Source organism: Histoplasma capsulatum, genomic scaffold (assembly GCF_000149585.1).
Source record: "Histoplasma capsulatum NAm1 scaffold_4 genomic scaffold, whole genome shotgun sequence".
Taxonomy (NCBI): domain Eukaryota; kingdom Fungi; phylum Ascomycota; class Eurotiomycetes; order Onygenales; family Ajellomycetaceae; genus Histoplasma; species Histoplasma mississippiense.
Genome location: NW_001813979.1, coordinates 123381 through 142170, shown reverse-complemented (window position 1 = coordinate 142170; position 18790 = coordinate 123381). Strand labels below are relative to the sequence as shown.

The window sequence follows — 18790 nt, the reverse complement described above, 5'->3', positions numbered from 1 at the left end:
TCCGTAGCTCAGATGAATGGTGTGGACGACGCGGTCCTTCATAGTCACTTCCCATCCGCTCTCGAAGGAGGACAATTAGCGTAGACCAGTGGGCTGAAGGCATATAAAGCCAGCCCTCCTCCCACTTTGTTTCCCTCGCTCGATCTTCCCTTTTCTCCTCATAAAATGCCGCAGTTTTCACTATGGCGCCTACAATTCAAAACTTAGCCCAAAACAAACCAATAGCACCCAAACCAAGGGCACCTGATGTCCAGAGCGATAGCACCCAAGCACGCCAAATTTCGGACAAAAAAAGGCCAAAATGGTCTTCAGAAGAAGATGTTCTGATCATCGAGCTTCGGCAGCGCGGAATGGCGTGGGGAGATATCAGCAAGGAACTCCCCGGGCGAAGTGCACTCAGCTGTCGCCTGCACTACCAGAATTACCTTGAGAGACGGAGTGAGTGGAGCGAGGATCGCAAGACCAAGTTGGCCCTATTATATGAAAGGTGGAAACGGCGTGATATCTGATGACAACTGGCTCCTTACTGACAGAGCAAGCAGATTCAAGTCGGAAATGTGGGTGAAAATTGCAGAGGAGATGTCCATCCCCTGAAGGGCTGTTGAAGCTATGCACTGGCAACTGGGAGAACAAGAAATGGCGAGACGATCTAGGACAGTTCCGTTCTCATTCTCTCAACCCGCATCAAAACGCTCACGTTCCGTTCAGCTCCCTCCCTTTGCGGAACTCGACGCCGTATTCCAAGGGAACCGCAGCCACGCAGCTACTCTCTCAACGATGGGTCATCCTTCGGCGTGGGATTGGATGTGGATGGCGTGATTATCGCTGCCGTGGCTTCATACCAATAATAGCTGTACAATTGGGGTTCGATACCGCAGCGTTCGATGTATGTCTCTGGTCAGATGTCCAAGGCAAATCGGAGGTTCCGGGATATGTTGGTATTTATTCTTTGGTCCCACCGCGTGAGGCCGGTTTCTACGGATCTCCTCTGCTTCCATGTTTGTGGTGATTGTATATGAAGATGTCTGGCGCAGGACCGGCCTTTGTTTGATTTTCTGTTGTAGTTCAATAATTGATGAAAGTTAGTCAAATTTTGTAAACATCGCTAGCGATACATCAATGGGAAACGTGGAGGGCAGGGGCCGTTTCTCCGAGCCTGCTCAATTCGCCCTCATCCATCCGATCCCTGAAACTGTCTCTAGCAGCCTACGAGTCCGTAAAATGGTGCGGTCTTTCACGGTCACTCCTCGTCTGTCTGGAAAGAGGACCATTAGCGTAGACGGGGGACTGAAGGTATATAGAGCCAGCCCCACTTTGGTGAGGTCGGTGTAGTCACGTGAGGAGCTATGATGCGCGTACCATGGGAATTGGGTGCAAGCATGCCATGCTCCATCTTCCATCAAATACAGATGATTTTTGCCAGCAGAATGGGTAAGTAACATCGATCTCTTTATGACTTGGTCTCTGACAGTTATCACAGAGTTGGAATCCATCGTAACCTCACAAGCCAAGCTGCCAGAAACCCTCTCGCATAGAGAGAGCCGCGAGCTGTGCAAAACCATCGAGTTGATATACGCGCGATTGATTATTGCAGAGGACATCATCAGCGCTCTAGAAGCAGGCCATTATTTGGATGAGGCATTCGGCGGTCGCATTTGCAGCTTAAGGGATATAAAACAGCGCCTACAACCATATCAGCAACATGACCGACACAAGTCTCGGCCACACCTGCACAAGTGGTCTGTGTACCTGGGGCGTTTCAAAACATCAGTTCATTCTAACATTTGAGGCAGCATCATGACAACGGGCCAGTCCAGCCCGCACCTCCTGAGTGCGAAACAAACATTCACATCTGCGAATTGTGGCCCTCATTAATTCTTTTTTAACTCTGCTTGCCATCGCCCACTTGACCTGTTGACAAATTCTCTGACTTGAGTTGCTTTATTATAATTGTTGTCTGATGAGTTTTTAGTCATAGCAGTTTTACAGCAATTCAATCAAGCATGCATTTGAATAGAATTCATTCATTGTTTGATCTTAAACGCTCATAGCCTAGATATCCAAAACTCTCTCCTAGGCATACGTCCCAGCCTTGTTACCTCACACATTTCAAGCCTGCTGCAAGAAAACAGCAGAGATTATCTTCTGAAAAGTGAACTACTAACAGTCACTCCCCCAGATCGCCAGATCGCCAGATCGCCAAATTCGCAGCGTTAGAACACTACATCCGCACTGCTGGAGTACCACGGTCGGTGACATTCTCCAGAAGGTGCCCTTCCAAACCTATGCCTCCGGTAAGGGTTTAATGATACCCTATCTCCATCCTTCTACATAGATTTCTCATCTAAGACTGCAGCCCCCCTTAACGTCCCGCCCGAGCGGCTGTCTGTTGACAGGACCTCAAATAACCAAGCTAACGATGCACATTATAACTCAGATGCTGTAAACTAATGGAGATTCAGTGTATTGATAGCGTGAATTTGCTCTTGGTTGTCTTTTACTACACTATGCCTTTGGCTGACTTTTGAGCTCTGTTGATATGTCTAAGACCCCTACAAGTTTTGAAAGCTGCGAAATCAGCCTACGGCATACCAATAACTACATGTACCCAATTCACTCAGAAGTCTTCAAAGCAAGAGTCACCCAAAAGATATGTTCTGATGGCTACGTTATTCACTAAGATAGTTACAATGCTGATCATTTGGGTTGCGTTAAATCAAGATGGTTACAGGTCATCACTGTTAACCAATAACTACACGTACCCGATTCACTCAAGATTAAGCAAATTCCCGATCTCGTTGCTCTCCTTCAGAATCCGGCGGGCCACTTTGGCATCGACTCCCATGTCCTCCTGAACCAACATCTCCAGCAGTTCGGGAACCAAGACCTCCTGGGCATACACCACGGTCCCATACTTCGACGCCACGCTATCGATGCCGGCCAGTGAGTCAATGGCGTCTTTAAAGTGAGACACGACATGCGCTGAGCTGAGGGGAAGGTCAGTGAAGAGGTTCCTCGGTGGGTTCGCAGGGTCGGGATTGGGGGTGGGGGATGGAGGGGTGGAGGGGGGTTTCTTCACTCACAGGATCTCATGGCCTCTAAGGCCATAGTAGCCATCGACTGGGGGGGGAGTCGAACAGGATCCATTCGTCCCAGTTAATCTCATCGAGACCAGTCTAGAGAGAGTTTTGGATATCTAGGCTATGAGCGTTTTGTGACGGATTTGAATTTCGACGGAGCGTATAACAGCAGTGACCAAATATCATAATAGCTTGGCAACTGGGAGCGGGATAAATGGAAGAGTACTGAATCATGCAGTGAATTTTGCACATCAGCTTGAAGCTGTGTTAACAGTATTGAGTAATGCAAACAATGAAACAGGCGCTGTATCCTAACTCTCTTTTAATAGGATCAAACGATGAACGAATTCTATTCAAGACAGCTCAATTGACACGCCAGACGTTGTAATTCAGTGGCCCCAGGGACATCAGTGGCCCCAGGGACGGCAAAAGCAGTGGCCCCAGGGACATCAGTGCCCCAGGGACGGCAGAAGCAGCGGCAAAGCAGTGGCCCCAGGGACGGTAGTGGCCCTAGGGACGGTAGTGGCCCCAGGGACGGCAAAAGCAGTGGCCCCAGGGACATTAGTGCCCCAGGGAGGGCAGAAGCAGCAGCAAAGCAGTGGCCCCTTTAGATAGATTGTATCGAATACTGAAATGGACATGAAAGTCTTGAGGTAGCTCGTCTCCCCCAAATATCTTCCAATACACTAATTTCTACCTGGTCTGGTCACGTGAGGAGCTATGATACGCGTACCATGGGATTGGGCGTAAGCATGCCATGCTCCATCTTCCATCAAATACATATCATTTTACCAGCAGAATGGGTAAGTAGCATCGATCTTTTTGTGGCTTGCTCTCTGACAGTTATCACAGAGTTTCACCCCGTGCGACAAAGACAGCCGGGACATCAGGTCTTCCGATTGTTTTCGGGTAGCGAGAGAAGATGAGTGTACTGCAAGCTGAAAAGCAGAGCGGGATGAAAATCAAGTGTTGAAAAAGAGTGTGACTGAAAAGACAGTGAAGAAAGTGCAAGCTGAAAAGAGGTGCCGTTGAGGGAACACGGGCCGAAAAAGGGCAATTCTTGAGAAAGCAAATTTTGCAATCCTGGGTATCGCCCAATGTTGATTTGATTTCTGAATCAAGGATGGGGGGCTTGATAGGCGTCTTCCATCAGCTCTGAGGATTCTGCCCCGATGAAAAGTAAGCAAAAGTTGAGAATTTCATGTATAATACTGATGACCAAGCAGTGGCCACACAGCATCATTTACGAAAGAGAATCAGTAATTTTATGTTCAAAATGCTCGTACAAATATGGACTCGTTCGAATTAGAATTTCAGCCATGGGCCGCAGAGAATAGGGTATATTTCCCTGAAAATTGCCGCACCACGTCTTGGCGTCCTTCTGGACCGGACCGCGAGACTATCTGTAATAGTGGTAGCCTGCATATCCCGATGAGGGAGAGGTCAGGGTAGCTGATCCAATCAATCAATCAATCGAGACCTGACTAGGGGCACAGCCCTGGACCGGACCGCGATGGGCACAGCGAAAATGCCAGAAAATATCCAAAGCGAGATAGATCAGTTACCGCTGGCGGCGGTGACTAGGTCGATGTCGAGAAGTGTGGTAGACGACGGGGAACAACCGAGTGTGGAGCCCCGAACCAAGGATGCAACGTGGATCAACTTTAATTCGACGACACGCCCATCTGCGACCCAACCAAAAACGCAGAAACCGACACGCAAGCGGAGAAAAGCCGACTCCCTCACAGCCGTCCAGCTAAATGGCACCCCAAGCATTGAATTCACAGGTAACAGCGATGGACGCCCGAACAAACTTGACGAAATTGCATGGCTCGTAACCGAGCTGAAAGGAATAATTGCACAACAAGGCCAGGCAGTAGAGACTCTCAAAACATGCTGTGAAGAGTTAAAAGCAGACCAGAAAGAGTTAATCAGGCAAAACTCGAGCCTTAAAGATGAGATAACTGCTCTGAGAGCCCAGGTAACGCATAGACCGGATCAACGATCTTGGGCATCAATTGCCTCTCCCAGCGGAACGAATGGCGAATCCCCAACCCCTCCCTCACAAGATACCTCCCCGTGGAAGAGGTCAAAGCGCGGATCACAGGCGCCCTACAGAAGAATACGCCAACCGAAGGAGTCAAGATCATCGGGGTAGGAACTACAAAAACAGGGTACATCATCCGCTTCCGGGATGAAGCCTCCAAGGACACTGCCAGCGTGAACGAGGGGTGGCTTAGGCCACTTGACTCACATCATGGTTCACTCATCTGCTAATTCTCTTTGACTGTGGCGGTCTATCTCCTCGAGCGGTTCGATCCCAAAAAGCGTATCTGTGCCGGGGAAGGGCTTAGCTACAAATACCTGGGCCTTTATCAAGATTCCACAGATGAACCGGAGGCAGATGAGTAATTTGACTTGTCTTTTGATGACGCGGATCTACCGGTTGACACTTGGAAAATTATGATGTTCGTCGTCTGGCTATTCAAAATTTGCCGCCTGTTGTACTGACAATCATCCTTTAAAAACCTAGGTATTCCGAAATTCTCGACTACCACAACGTTGACCAACCACAAGAGATCACTGACTTGTCCTTCAACCTTGACAGAGCTGCTTCCATGTGCTCCGGCTAATGGGACTAACTAGTGGCTTTATTAACCATTATCATATATACCCACAGTGCAGCTCCTACAAGACCCAATGGAGCAAGTTGCATTATCGATACAACAGCGATACCAAATAGTAGTCATAAAAGATATAGTTGCAATGAAATCGGTGTTGAACCGAATTGAACAGTTGAAGGTAAAGACTGATCATTATAAACAGCAACACAGAAATATATTCTTATCCTAAAATATCTTGACTTAAGACTCGTCAGAAAAATATGGCTCAGAAAAGTCATCCTCGGTCGTGTTTTCGTCGTCTGGATCTATAGTATATGGTCAAATGGGGGGGTGCTAGCTTACTAGCATCAGAAGCGCTATGCATGAGTGGGATTGATAAGTCAGCTGTATCATTGCAATCTTCTCATTATATTCATTATTTTTGCTTTTGTTGATACACTGATACAAATCTAAAGTGTTACATATTGAGCATTGTCTTTGTGTGAGGAATTGCAACTACAATTTATTTTGAAGAGTAATGCTGAAAACCCTGCAACAGCCGCGACCTACTTGACGCCAATCTACCGGCGATCTCTCGACCGCTAGCTCTGCTGCTTCTCTATAGCCTGACGATTGATAGCAAACTTACAAATTCTTAGCTTTTGATAGGGCAACTCATTGTGGTAATAAAATGTGGATTCAAAGTTTCTCTCTCAGCCAGGAAGCCATTCATTTCATTTCATTTTTAAAAGGTTTACAAAAACCTCGCCCTCTCTTGCTATCTTGCTGGGTGAGGGTCTTTATCTCCTTCCCTAACCCTTGTTCGTACTTGGCCATCCGCAGCCTAGAACTTACAATCCACAGCCATGTAGAAGGTTGACGGGGGTGAGCCAAAACAAAGTTTCTTTTCATCGAGACCTCTGGCCTTGCAGGAAGCGTGTTTGGACCCATCGCACTCCAGAATGCCTGCCCCATTTGAGTTTCCTGTGTATGCGCACCTATGCCCCGGCCCGACTGCAAATTCGATCGATGGAGGGTAATTAGGGCGATTCTCTGGGTCTGAGGACGCGTCTACAACTATAAGAGGCGTGCTTGTGCACGGATTTGGCTCTTTATGGAGTTCTGACAAGAACACTTTCCAGAAGCGGGTCAACACGCCACCCCCAGGGTGCGAAGTGTAGGTTTCGTCCAAAGCAAAGAGCAAAGTACCAAGACGGGGCCCTGGAGGTTTCCCGCTTCCGTCACCTCCGCCGCCACCAGTCCATGACCATTGACATGTTTCAGTCTTGCAACAGGCTGGTGAGCTGGGGGAGCAGGTGTTGCCCCCACATTCACACATTGGACAGCTGGCATTGGCACAGCAGCTTGGCGATTCTGAGTCACATCCATTTTCACCGCATGAACATCGGTTGCCTTTGTCCAACTTGCATTTATCATCGCATGTGGGTTCTGGGTCACCGGGCCCGGTGGTCGTCGGCACCCGACTGCTTGCGTTTGGATCTTTCGGGTCGTGGCGATCTGGGGGCACTCCTGTTGGCATTGGTGAACAGAAAAAGCCTGTGCATAAGTGGCCGCCACAGCCGGTTCCGGATGCACATGTGGGAGTGGGCTTCACTCCAGCTTTACTGGTGAAACTAACAGTATGGCCGCCGGCGCCGGCGCCGGGCATGCGCGGGCAATAAGAGCCGTCGAGCTCCTTGAGCGGGTTACCAGTTCCGGGTTGACAAGGCTCCACAGTTTCTCCCTCATTTGTTTCGTCTTCAAGTTTTTCTCTGATTCTTGGACACCTTCTTCCCTGGTCCCATTCGTCAATTGTATCATAGTCAGCTAGACAGGAACGAGTATCCACCTGTCCATTCCAGATGATAGGTTTCGCCCTTGTCATGTCAATCTGTTTGCCGTAGACTTCAATGCGACGGTGAAAAATCTTGATCATTTTCTTCACGTTAGCAGGATCCTTCAATTGGTCTTGCCAGGGGGACTGAATCGATCGATAATATGCGATTAAACCAGATACGAGAGGGGCAGCTAGAGTTTAAACAGATTGTAAGTTACTACTTTCGCTCGGTAGGGGTTTCTCAATCTTGAACTTTGGTATAAACTTACAAAGGGAGGTTCCGGCCTTTACCGTGTAGCCGCCTGTAGGCGTTTGCGGAACCCAGACCCCATATCCAGGGGCAAAAGTGGTTATCCAGGTCCGGTACAAACCGGACGGTCCCTGGTTGCCGTCTTCATCTGTCTCTCCAACAATTATAAGGTTCTCCATGTAAAATGGAGATCCAGGTTCGCCGAAGAGAGCAGGGTAGAAGACACCATCTGGAAAATCCGGGTCAACATTGCCAACCGCGACAACAATAGAAACACCCCAACTATCTAGAGTCGCGAGCATTTCATCTACGTAGCACACCCACCATTAAGACAATAGTTAGCAGGAGTGGAAAAAGTGGTATCCAGCTCCTCACCTTGAGGACCTCAGAATTGGAGAGTAGATTGAGGCAATGCAGAAGTGTAACGGAACTAATGTAGCTTACGAATTCTTCTCAAACACGCCTCTCTCACATCGTCGTCGAGGTCGAAGCTCATGTTAATGACTGCTTTGTACTGGAAACCGTTACGCCGCACACGGTTCTGGATGGTCATCAACTGCTCGATTAATCGTTCATACCACAAATCACCAAGTAGAAAGAAAGGTGCCACATGGAGTTTGCAATTGTCACAGAAGCCCAAATTGGCCCCAACAACCTTGGAAGCCACCTCAGCCCCGTGATCAACCCTAGGCGAAAGGATTACCTCGGGAGCCCATGGCTGCTGGTTCACATCATCTGGAAACAAAAGTTCAATGTCCACACCTCTAAATTCCTACAAGAATTGAACCTCAGTCAGTCTTTCATTGGAAAGTGTATTCAACGTTCAGACACTCAATATTGCACTGAATGGACTTAGCGGGTGTCATCTCACAGGGTGATCTTTGTAGTAGCCGTCCTCCAGTATATATATATGCTGACCTCTTCCTGAAGTTTCATCATAGTTGAACTTAGGGTCGCCATTTCCATCCACGGTAGAACCGCCTGGTAAGTTCCAAACTTCCTTTTTCGGAGAGGAGACCTGAGAGAGGTCCCAAATACCCTGGTTCGATCGTGACTTTGAAGTTGACTGTGCAGATTGATTTGTGTTATGCTCATCCAGAACTGCTCTATTGCTGGTCGAATGATTGATATTCCCCTGTTTATAAGGAAATATAGGTTCAGGGGGGGTATTATCACGTTTAGCTCTGCGGTCTGAGTCCGAGCCTCTCCGGTTTGTATTAGCATACCAGGTTTCGTAGTAATAAGCGTCTGCAACATCGGGCTATGTAACTAAAATCAGCCATCACTCTCATGTGCTTCAACTCTGACATGTATTCAGTTCTTACAGATTCTAACAAGACGTCCATGGTCTCTTGGTCCAACAAAGGAACCCAAATGAATGCTACCTGCTGAAGCTCAATTGATTTGATCTCGACATATTTTCCCTTGTATTTAGCAAGAATCTGAGGAATTTGCCCCACATCTTTCATATTTGATGGATAAACGATGGCATTTGCAGGGCAGCCAGGGGGTGGTATGATGGATGCAGCGCCCTTCACTGGATTGGCTGTGGGTGATGGACAGTGATCTGGTTTGGTTTGTGTTGTTGTTGTATCCCAATCTGATGCTGAACACCCACGAATTGTATCACAAGTTGAACTGGTGGATGAGGCTGTGGAGGTAATTGTTCCACGAGTGGTTGTTGTCTTAAATACAGTTGTCATGCATATTTCTGCAGATTTTTTCTCGCATTTAGTAGGCTCCTCTTTGGGGTATGTTAAGATACGATCTTGCCCAACACTAAGTGCAAGTCAGTTTATGCTGTACTTCTACAGTTTTCAAGGACTGAGCTGAACAAAAATCTTACGTGATTGGGGGCCAGGGTGGGAGAGGCGATTTTATCGTCCATGATGGAGGAAGATCTATTGCGCGCGGGGGTGGCGGGCCCCTATGTTTGTGAATAGATTATGTTAATGTGCCACTCTTAACAATTGAAGGTATATTGAAAACACGCTACTCACGGTGGGTAAATGCCCGGTGGGAGATTCCAGCGTAAGCCTTTTGTTTCACCTTCGTCTCCGTTCGGACAGAACTGTATCCAGTCAATCAGGGGGGTCAAGGCGAAATTAGAGTATTTCATGTAACTCTAAAACTTACAGAGAAGAACCAGAGTTTGCATGGTGTTTTACCTGGCTCTGGTTTTTTGACCTCTTCTTCAATTGGTGTGACCACTCGAGGGGGCCATGTTGGCCATACTGGCGGTGGCTGAGTATTTGTCTGTCGCATCGTATGGTCAGCACCACAATGATCGCTTTCAAAGGTCTATAGATATATTTGAAAGTACTCACTGGTTTATTCGTGGGCCCTGAAGTAATTGTTTGATCTGGCTTGGTGAATGTTGTTGAGACAGTGCAGTCAACTGTGAAAACACCCGTGGAGGAACCAATAAATGTAACAACTTTTGTTGCAGGGCAAGTGAAAGCGATAGACACTGTTGTGGGAACTCTACAGTTGATTGTAGGTGTTGTTTTCGGAGTATTGAAAGGAACTTTCGAGTGGGGTGGACATTTCACCACAATCGGACTGACAGTTGATGGAAATGAAAGAGTTGAAACAGTGGGTTTAGTGGCAACAACAGTGGTTACAAAAGGAGTGTGGTAAACTCCTTCCTTCGTGCCATCTGTAGGGGATGCATTAGGATTGTTCCAGCTCTCCGGTGGTCCTCTGGTAATAGCTGGCCATGGTGGAACTGTGATATTGCGAGTGGTTGTCTTCCCTTCTCCATCCGGGATTGGTACAGGAATGGGTGGAATATCAACACTAGGCAGTACAGTGAGAGGAGTACTTGTCTGTCCTTCAGTGATATTGATGTTTGAGTAGGGCATTCCATCTGTGGTGATTGGGTCTATAGTCAATGTGATCGTAGTGACAGTTGTGTAGAATGTGGGTACTTCTCGTCCACCGATGGTTGTTGTGCTGCGATGCCCATACTCAACAGAAGTTGTATATTTACCAGGGTCAATAGTTGTTTTTGAAGAGAGCGAGCTTGTAGGAAACACAAGAATGCAATCGGCTGGGCATGTAAGTGATGGCTTATCATAGACTTCAGGCCCAACATAAACAATATCATATTCATCGTCTCCTTCCAAAGGAATCCAAACGCTAACCTCGGTTGTAAATCCACTGGGATTGAAGATTCATCATTAGTGATTAAACTCAGCAGAGAAAGAACTACAACACAAATAAACAAACCTTTGATTTGAATCATTCTGGAAAATAGCACCATGGCTAAAGTTAAAACGTTAGTTACATCTGTATGCCTAGGTACACTCATGAAAAAAAGTCACTTACTTTATTCCAGTTCCAATTTCCACAATTCCAACAGTAAAAGTGTTGAAAAGAGCAACATCTTTACTCCCTTTAACTTCAAGAATGCGCTCTTGACAATTGTGCGTTGGAACACAGTCCTGGTAATACTCCTGGAAAAAGCTGTATAATCCTGAACTGTGAAGTGTGATACCCTCTGAATTGATAATGCGCAGACCCCAAGCTGTTGAACAACCAGTGGTCTTACACTTCTCAAAAGATGGATCACCAGGAAATTCCTTGGCAGAGGAAAATGGTAAAGGCGCTATAGGAACTGGCTGATAATATGGAGTCTCTGTTTGAATATGGCCGAGATATATCTAGAAAACATCCAATTAGTACAATGCATGACTTTATGATACTTGTACTTATCTGGCCGCTCACATCTTTTGCTCCATATACTTGATATTGATACATAACAGTGTGTTCAGAGCCAGTACCGTAGAGCCAGGACGGCCCGTCAGACTCTATCAGTGTTCCACGAGCAGCGTATAGACTAATTTGATTCGCAATCTTATCAGGGGAATCGTAGACACTCTTGTCATTGTCACTGATCAGATACTGAAATTAGCCATCTACCTATGGTGTTCATAAGGATTCAACAACATCAATAAAATAAATTTAACTTACTGGTCCGCAAGCCATATCCAAATATTTTCAAAATACCCTGAGGCTTGGGGAGTGATGTGGAACAAGAGTGAAGCACAAATACAAGCATCACTAAACTCAAACTTTGGACAAGTCTCTATATCTAGATCTGTACCAGCAGCTCCTCCCACACGAATATGTGAGTCCCACATAGCAGCTGTTCATGTCTGAAGTTAGAAAATGGCATTTGGGCTAAAGAGTTGCAGTTCACATAAAGGTGTGACTTACCAGACCCTTGACTGTCCTCATGCACGTTCCACTCAACAAGGATGGCGCCAGCTGTAGCTCCTTGAGCAGTGAACATCATATCAACTATCTCCATGTCACCTACATCACCTTTCTCACCAACTTGCACTACCACACGTGGATTATGAATATCATTGAAGTAAAACCCAGCTCCTTGTATCTGTGACCAACTCGCACCTTGCACTCTAGAGCCTGTTGGAATGAATACAGTGCCACCAACTCTGTAGACACCTGCTGGGAAGTACGCAATTTTGCGTTCCTTTTTGGCCTTCTCAAGAAAAGCATTAATGTCTCCTGTATTATCCCCGGTTCCATCATTCTTGCAGTCATGTTCGGTAGCAATCAGAAATTCGTCTACCTTGAGGTCCTCGTATTGAGGGCGAGGTCGATAGAAGAGCTTGCCATCGTCATCCAGCAGGCGCTTTCCTTTTTTAGGTGCATCAACTTCACCTGAAATGTAAGTTCCATTGTATCCATCATAGCGACGTCCCATTGCCCAGAGGCCAACATGATTAGTGCCATCGAGAATGACATCACCATCATCACTCTTAACTGTTGTTCCGACTCTGTTCATCTTCAAATTGTCAATGACAATGTTAGGGGGCCCATTGATCCCATCTTTCCGAGAGTTGGTCAAGATAGCAATTGGGCAATTGGATATCACCGAATCTGCTTAAGTCAGCTCAGGTTTAAACGTACATGTACATTGCTGAGTATTTTAAACATACCAATGATAGAAACCGAACCTACACCCTGGCCAGTGTCACCACCCCTGCCACTAATATTGAAGGCAATGGCTCCACCATCAACCTCAATACGTTGCCAATTGAATCCCCAGTCCCAAATCATTTGAACTGCAGTGAGGCAACCATTGAATTTGAGATTCATTGCTGTATACTGCTGGGAGCCTGTCACAAGAGCCGTATTAGCGGCGACACAGTTAAATAACTAATCTAGAAGCTCAGAAGGTAATTTACTTACCAGCACGCCAGCCAATATTCCCCCCATTGAATACCAAGTCGGAGACAAATCCCCCACTACCATTTTCCATGAAAATGCCAACATGAGTGACTTTGTTACTGTCAGTCGCTTTAGGCATGTTGAAGACCAAATTTTGCAATGAGCAAGCCTGAGAGACCTGCCAATGGATACCTGTTGGTACAAGCGGCTGGTCATGGTCAGCCGTCGAGAGAGGCATCTCAGTTAGGTCAAAAATAAAATTCCGAATTTGACGGAAGAACTGATTCTGGTTGATGTACCAATTTTGACCATTACCATTAGGAACATATGGATCTGTATCAAAAAGGGCAATGCCTTGAAAGGTATCACACCCTTTGATTGTAGGCGGGTCCAAAGCATCACCAATGAACTGAGTATAGTATAGCTGAATGATAGGGCGGCAGATTTTATATGTTCCCGGCTAGAATAATAGCAAAGATTAATTTAAGACTAATAGACATGTACAGAAGAGAAACCCACTTACAGGAAAATAGATGATAGCGCCTTTTGCAAATGTATTCCCACATTCCAATCCGCATCGGTCGCCATCTTCAATTGCTGCATTTATTGCCTCTGTTGCATCTTTCTCACCTGTATTATCAGCACCATACTCCACAACATCTCGGTAAAACTTGTAATCGGCTCCAGCAAGGGGTTGCTATAAAACTAGATTAGCTCAGCAGAACAACTCAGTGGAAAGAAAGCACTTACAACTCCCAAACGGGCAAGCTTCGGCAACCAGTAGCTACTAGCAGCAGTAGTGTTTGGAGCACTTCCAGCAGCTTTGTTTAAGTCCTCAGAAACATCAACAGAGGCGCGATTAAGTTGTTTTAAGTGCTGTGACATGTAGGCCTCAAAACTACCAGACTCAACCCATACTGGCCCATTTTGTTCTCCTAGTACAAGGGTTAATGCCATATTCATAAGGATGCGCGTTGATCAATAGTCGGTGGGCCGGCACTCACCTTTGTCTGGTGCAGTTTTGTAATAATTGTGTTGGTTGTCCACCATGTATGGAGGGTTGGGCTACCAGTTGTTGTCAGCCAGGCTGCCCGGTCAAACAGCAAGTAGTAAAGTCTTTCTATTACCTGTGGTCCATAACTTGGAATGTTCGGGAATTTTGCGGGATCGTATAACAAGTTAGCCTGTCCTGCCACGAGGGACAGAAATCCAAGAAACAACGCCAAAGAATTCATATCCTATGGGTTCAACAAAGCTCTCTCTGATTAGCAAACGACTTTCTACCTCCCATCTAGAATGCGGCTAATCCAATTCTTATCTTCATTGCTTCATTTTTCATCGGTGTAAACCCCGCTTTAGCCACAACGGTATATTCCATCGAAAATCGTGAATCCTCGAGCACAATCTCCGAATATCCATGGCAATTTCCCTGTACGTTACAGTAGCCTGTCGAGAGTGATCCCTGGACTGGGAATACTCGGATATTAATATTGTCTTGAAACATTTCGATGGCGGAGACATGAACGATGAGGTTGCAGAGGGTAGTTGGGTATCTGACAAGCGAAGGATCAGGAAAGCTGACAATATCGACCGTGAAGGAAGGTTTGCGGAGCGGATGTTGTTGGGAGGGATCCAGCAACGCCAAGTCGCACCTACCTAGCCAGCCCTGTCCATGTAACTGCGTACAGTATGCACGGCCTTCCTATCTAGATTTATTTAGTACTCCGAATGGTCGCAGGACGCTAGGAAAATACATAGTAGGGCTTCTCTGTAATTTGATTGTGTATTGGTTTCGTATATATCACATATAAATTACATATCTAATCAGATCAATCTGAAATTCAGATTATATAATATGAAGGTTTTGTAGAGTCTAGCCATTTAAGGAAGGTGATGCGACGCCGACTATCTGTGAATGCCACATCCAGATCAGTGCGAAAACATCGTTGTCGGAACTAACAAAGTCCGAATATTGTCCCAATTACTGAATATCAATAAAAATAATTGAATTGCTTGTCTTCTGATAATTACATGACAATTAGGCAGTATTTATAAGAAAAGCCATGCTCAAATATACACAAGAGATAGCACTGAGAATCAGTGGGGCATTGCTTGATTTCATCAAGTAAGATGTTCCAGATTTCAAGTTGCTATAGAATCCTTGATAATCAAACTTACCAAGTTCTATAGAACTTACTAAGTTCTTGACAATCGTACATACAGATCCACAGGTGTGATAGTGGCTTATGGTAGCTTGCACTAAAATACCCCCTAAAACGCCATTACTCCGACCTTGAGAAGGCTGATTGCAGAATCCATGTAGAAGCAATTCTTTCAGTGCTGATGCATTTTCCTCTCTCGCGGCATGTATGCACTGAATCATTGAAACTACCACAAGATATCTTAGAAGCAGCAGATATTCGGGACGACTCAGGGGCTTTGTCCGATAATTTGGGGGGGGGGGATCAGGAAGGAAGGAGATATATATGTACTGTGCCATCGCAAGAAAAAAAAAGAGTCCGCTGACAGATTGCAGTTACATCCATGGGGCATTATTGAACACCTCATTACCGCAGAGACTGGGCTGTTGTTCGAATCAAATCCTGATATTCAGCTATCTGCCCGCCCCTCTTCTTTCTGTGGGAGCCTGGTCCCGGTTGGTTATGAAGTCGGGGTCTTACATACATACATAACTACTGTCCCTAGGGAGTAAGTAGCCGACCAGTACGGCATCCGGCTTAGGGTCTGACAACGGGTGCGGGAATGCGGGAGTCACTCCCGCACGAAAGACCTCGACCTTAACAGAGTCTATATCGAGTCATCGACATTGCAATGTCTGCATGTATGTGGTGAGATCGACGAAGTTAAACGGTTCTTATGTCAGACCAATCCTGCTGATTGGCCAATTCCCCTGCCAACCTTCTTAGTCCCCGGCTTTAGATTAAAGAGGCGCCGACTCCCTGCTGTCGCGCAGCTCAAGTTGCCGAATGCCGAATGGACCTATATCGTCAACCTATATGGACGAAATGTCATAATACCCCTGCCTATAAAACTTCAGAGCGACCCCCAGTACTACTATGGATGGGCTGGGCTGGTCTTCTGACTTAGTTAATCTTCTTGATCTCGGATCTCCCTCAGATAACTATTCTGCGCCGCTCAGCTGTCCAATACTCTCCATGGTTGAAATAACATCCTTTCATGGATCCCTACTTGTGCTGAACGAGGGCCTGACAACTTCTTCAACGTCACATCGCTGCTGCATTCAAAACTCGCCGTGAACAGAATTTGGGCCGTGCCAGCATGGAGAGTGTTAGGCGGATGGATGTACTATAAGTACCCCTCCCCGCGGATTGATAATGGATGCCTCTTGTTAAATGGGAGTAGAAATACAAACCGCCTTGATCCCACCTCTCTTACATCTGTGCCCACAAACTCCGGTAACATGTTGTTTTCCACAGTCTTCCTCAAGTATGCTGCTGTCCTCCTGGCCACGCGAGCTGCCGCCCTGCCGACGACTGTGACTGGCTTTGAGCCCGAGCCTCGCCATATCTGTTTTGATGAAAATCCCAAGCTGCATTGCTATAATGGAAAGAATGACATCCCGCAGAATGTCGCAGCAGAAGATGTCAGCTTCATCGCAAGCTATCTGCATGCCTATGGTCGGCAGACTAGAATTGGTCGATGTATGGGCTAATAAATTCCTTATTATTCATGTACATGTGCTTGGGCTGCGATCGTGCCCAACAGGCTTGTTAAAGATGCCAAAATTGAAGCAGATTTGCTAACCCGTCTACTAATAGTGTTCACCATGAAGGCGGCCGATGCGCCTGACTGTGGAGAATGGGTTCTGTATTCGCGTGGCACAGCAGCAGCCTACGCCAAAAAGATCAACATGACATATGACTCGTCGATCCTTTTTGCCGATATTGCAGACACCATCGATGGTGGCAAGAAGCCGGGGGCCGACAGCATCCTCAAGTGCGAAGCTGATGGTGGTTCCCTTGGTACACAGATCGCAGATCTGGCTGCTCCAGCGTACTTGACTAAAGAATATATCGACGGCCACTTCCAGCCAGGCGGCATTATCATTAAGATCGTATCAAACATCGTATCAAACAAAGAGCTTTAGCTTGCGAAGAAAATCGTTAACAGGCTTTCTCTTATACGGGATGTATGGTCGTGAAAACTTGACTCCGGTGGCTTAAATGGGTGGCTGTTATTGGAATTATCACTCTCGGGCCTAAAGCCATTATTTCATTCGTTGGAGTTTAAAGTTAAATTCAGTTTAGCTCCATGGAAGGGTGAAAATATCATGAATAAAGTTTATACTAAGATAAGCTGCTTCTCCAGCCAGTAAATAAAACTACCACTGCCTCAGTGCCCTACATATACTAACTACACTCAAAGAAATGCAAACATGTCAGAACAGGGAAATCCAAGGAATCTAAAACGGGGTATCATACAGAACAAAGTGGAGTGAGTAATCTAAGCAGGGCATAGAGCTATATGCCCGGACTAGCACCCCACGTTTCCCACATCATTCCATCCCATCCCTCCCCACGCTCAACAAACCCCCCTAACCAGCTCCGCCGGCACAAGCTCCCTCAAAATCGCCTCCAACCTCCCCGCCCCATCCTTCCCAACAAGAAGCGAGTAATGATCCACCCCTTCAAACTCCTTCAGAACGCAATGCGGTATCCTTTCCGCCATATACCTGATCATCCTGATGGGCGAATTCACATCTGCGGTCCCATGCCACATCAGCACGTCGTGAAAGTTTACATCCTCAAAGCGGAACCCCCAGTCACCAGCCGACAGAAGCTGCGTTTCCTGCACAAAACCCGCACTGCCATTGGCAAACGGTTCGAAGATGAGTTGGAGGAATTGCTCGCGGCGTTCTTTATCATTACTCGGTTTGCTGCAATCGGCATCGGCATCGGCATCGTCGTCGTCATCGTTGGTCGGTGTGGTCGTCGCGATGACTGTCTGACCAGTCTTCCAGCTCTTCTTGCCCTCTTGCACTTTCTCTACTTCCCCCGAACGACCCTCAGCACCCTCGACGCCATCAAGCCACCGATCCAACCACCTCTGAACCACCCACGTGCCCACCACCCACCGACCCCGATTGTCCAGAAAATCACTCACCCCTTCCAACCCCGCAGGCCACCTCCTCGCTACCTTAGCAAGCACCCGCCTTGACATTGAAATACCAGCCTCAGCAGCATCAGCAGCACCCCACCACGGCCCCGCCCCCGCCAACACCCTTACGCCCACCAACCTCCCATCACCCGCAAGCACACCCCCGTCTCCCTCGCACACGCAAGCGCACACGGCCCACCGCCAGACCCCCCCAAAACCGCAAACCTCGCCAGACCCAGATGGTCCACCAGCGCCCGCACGTCGGCCGGCCAGTCCATGATGCGGCGGCCGGGTACGTAGGTGGAGCGGCCGAAGCCGGGGTAGTCGGGGGCGATGACGCGTAGGTGTAGGCGGTGGGCGGGCGGGGTGAGGGCGCGGGCTTCGAGGCGGTAGGAAGGGTAGCCGTGGAAGTAGAGGAGGGGGAAGCCCGTTTGCGGGCCGTATTCGGCGAACGCTGAGGGTGCGGGAGGGCGCGGGGGACGAGTGGAGATTGGGGATTGTGAGGGTCTGGTTGGTTTGTCGAGATTGTGGCGATGATGATGATGATGGCGGGGGGGTTTGGAGGGTGGATGCATATCTGCTTGCAACAGAGGGGGGATGGTGTGTGGTGGAGGCCGGGAAAAGGCCCTTTGCCCAAGAGTTGGTAGTCGTTCTCATTGTTTGTAGTTTGGATTTTTGCTTG

The 18790-nt window shown here is 47.3% G+C and overlaps 5 protein-coding genes across 5 annotated transcripts; 3 read left to right on the top strand and 2 right to left on the bottom strand.

The window, feature by feature from the left end:
- Nucleotides 1-182: 182 nt before the first annotated feature.
- HCAG_04062 (predicted protein) lies at nucleotides 183-509 on the top strand (the record flags this gene model as incomplete). The annotated part of the gene is made up of 1 exon (XM_001540172.1): nucleotides 183-509. One exon carries the CDS (start codon nucleotides 183-185, stop codon nucleotides 507-509), a length of 327 nt encoding a protein of 108 aa, XP_001540222.1.
- Nucleotides 510-4370: 3861 nt separating this feature from the next.
- On the top strand, nucleotides 4371-5713 carry HCAG_04061 (predicted protein; the record flags this gene model as incomplete). The annotated part of the gene is made up of 4 exons (XM_001540171.1): nucleotides 4371-4522; nucleotides 4569-5061; nucleotides 5391-5488; nucleotides 5614-5713. 4 exons carry the CDS (start codon nucleotides 4371-4373, stop codon nucleotides 5711-5713), a joined length of 843 nt encoding a protein of 280 aa, XP_001540221.1.
- A 338-nt stretch (nucleotides 5714-6051) lies between these two features.
- Nucleotides 6052-14490, bottom strand: HCAG_04060 (predicted protein; the record flags this gene model as incomplete). The annotated part of the gene is made up of 23 exons (XM_001540170.1): nucleotides 6052-6060; nucleotides 6254-6309; nucleotides 6539-7711; nucleotides 7790-8077; nucleotides 8215-8542; nucleotides 8642-9031; nucleotides 9096-9549; nucleotides 9617-9697; nucleotides 9771-9841; nucleotides 9907-10014; nucleotides 10098-10932; nucleotides 11002-11037; nucleotides 11101-11435; nucleotides 11500-11665; nucleotides 11746-11920; nucleotides 11992-12561; nucleotides 12738-12917; nucleotides 12991-13429; nucleotides 13493-13566; nucleotides 13600-13666; nucleotides 13720-13904; nucleotides 13974-14034; nucleotides 14410-14490. 23 exons carry the CDS (start codon nucleotides 14488-14490, stop codon nucleotides 6052-6054), a joined length of 6162 nt encoding a protein of 2053 aa, XP_001540220.1.
- Nucleotides 14491-16411: 1921 nt separating this feature from the next.
- On the top strand, nucleotides 16412-17098 carry HCAG_04059 (predicted protein; the record flags this gene model as incomplete). The annotated part of the gene is made up of 2 exons (XM_001540169.1): nucleotides 16412-16652; nucleotides 16770-17098. The coding sequence occupies 2 exons, from the start codon at nucleotides 16412-16414 to the stop codon at nucleotides 17096-17098; spliced, it is 570 nt and encodes a 189-aa protein (XP_001540219.1).
- Nucleotides 17099-17389: 291 nt separating this feature from the next.
- Nucleotides 17390-18765, bottom strand: HCAG_04058 (predicted protein; the record flags this gene model as incomplete). Its single annotated transcript, XM_001540168.1, has 2 exons — nucleotides 17390-17413; nucleotides 17542-18765. 2 exons carry the CDS (start codon nucleotides 18763-18765, stop codon nucleotides 17390-17392), a joined length of 1248 nt encoding a protein of 415 aa, XP_001540218.1.
- Between the last annotated feature and the right edge of the window lie 25 nt (nucleotides 18766-18790).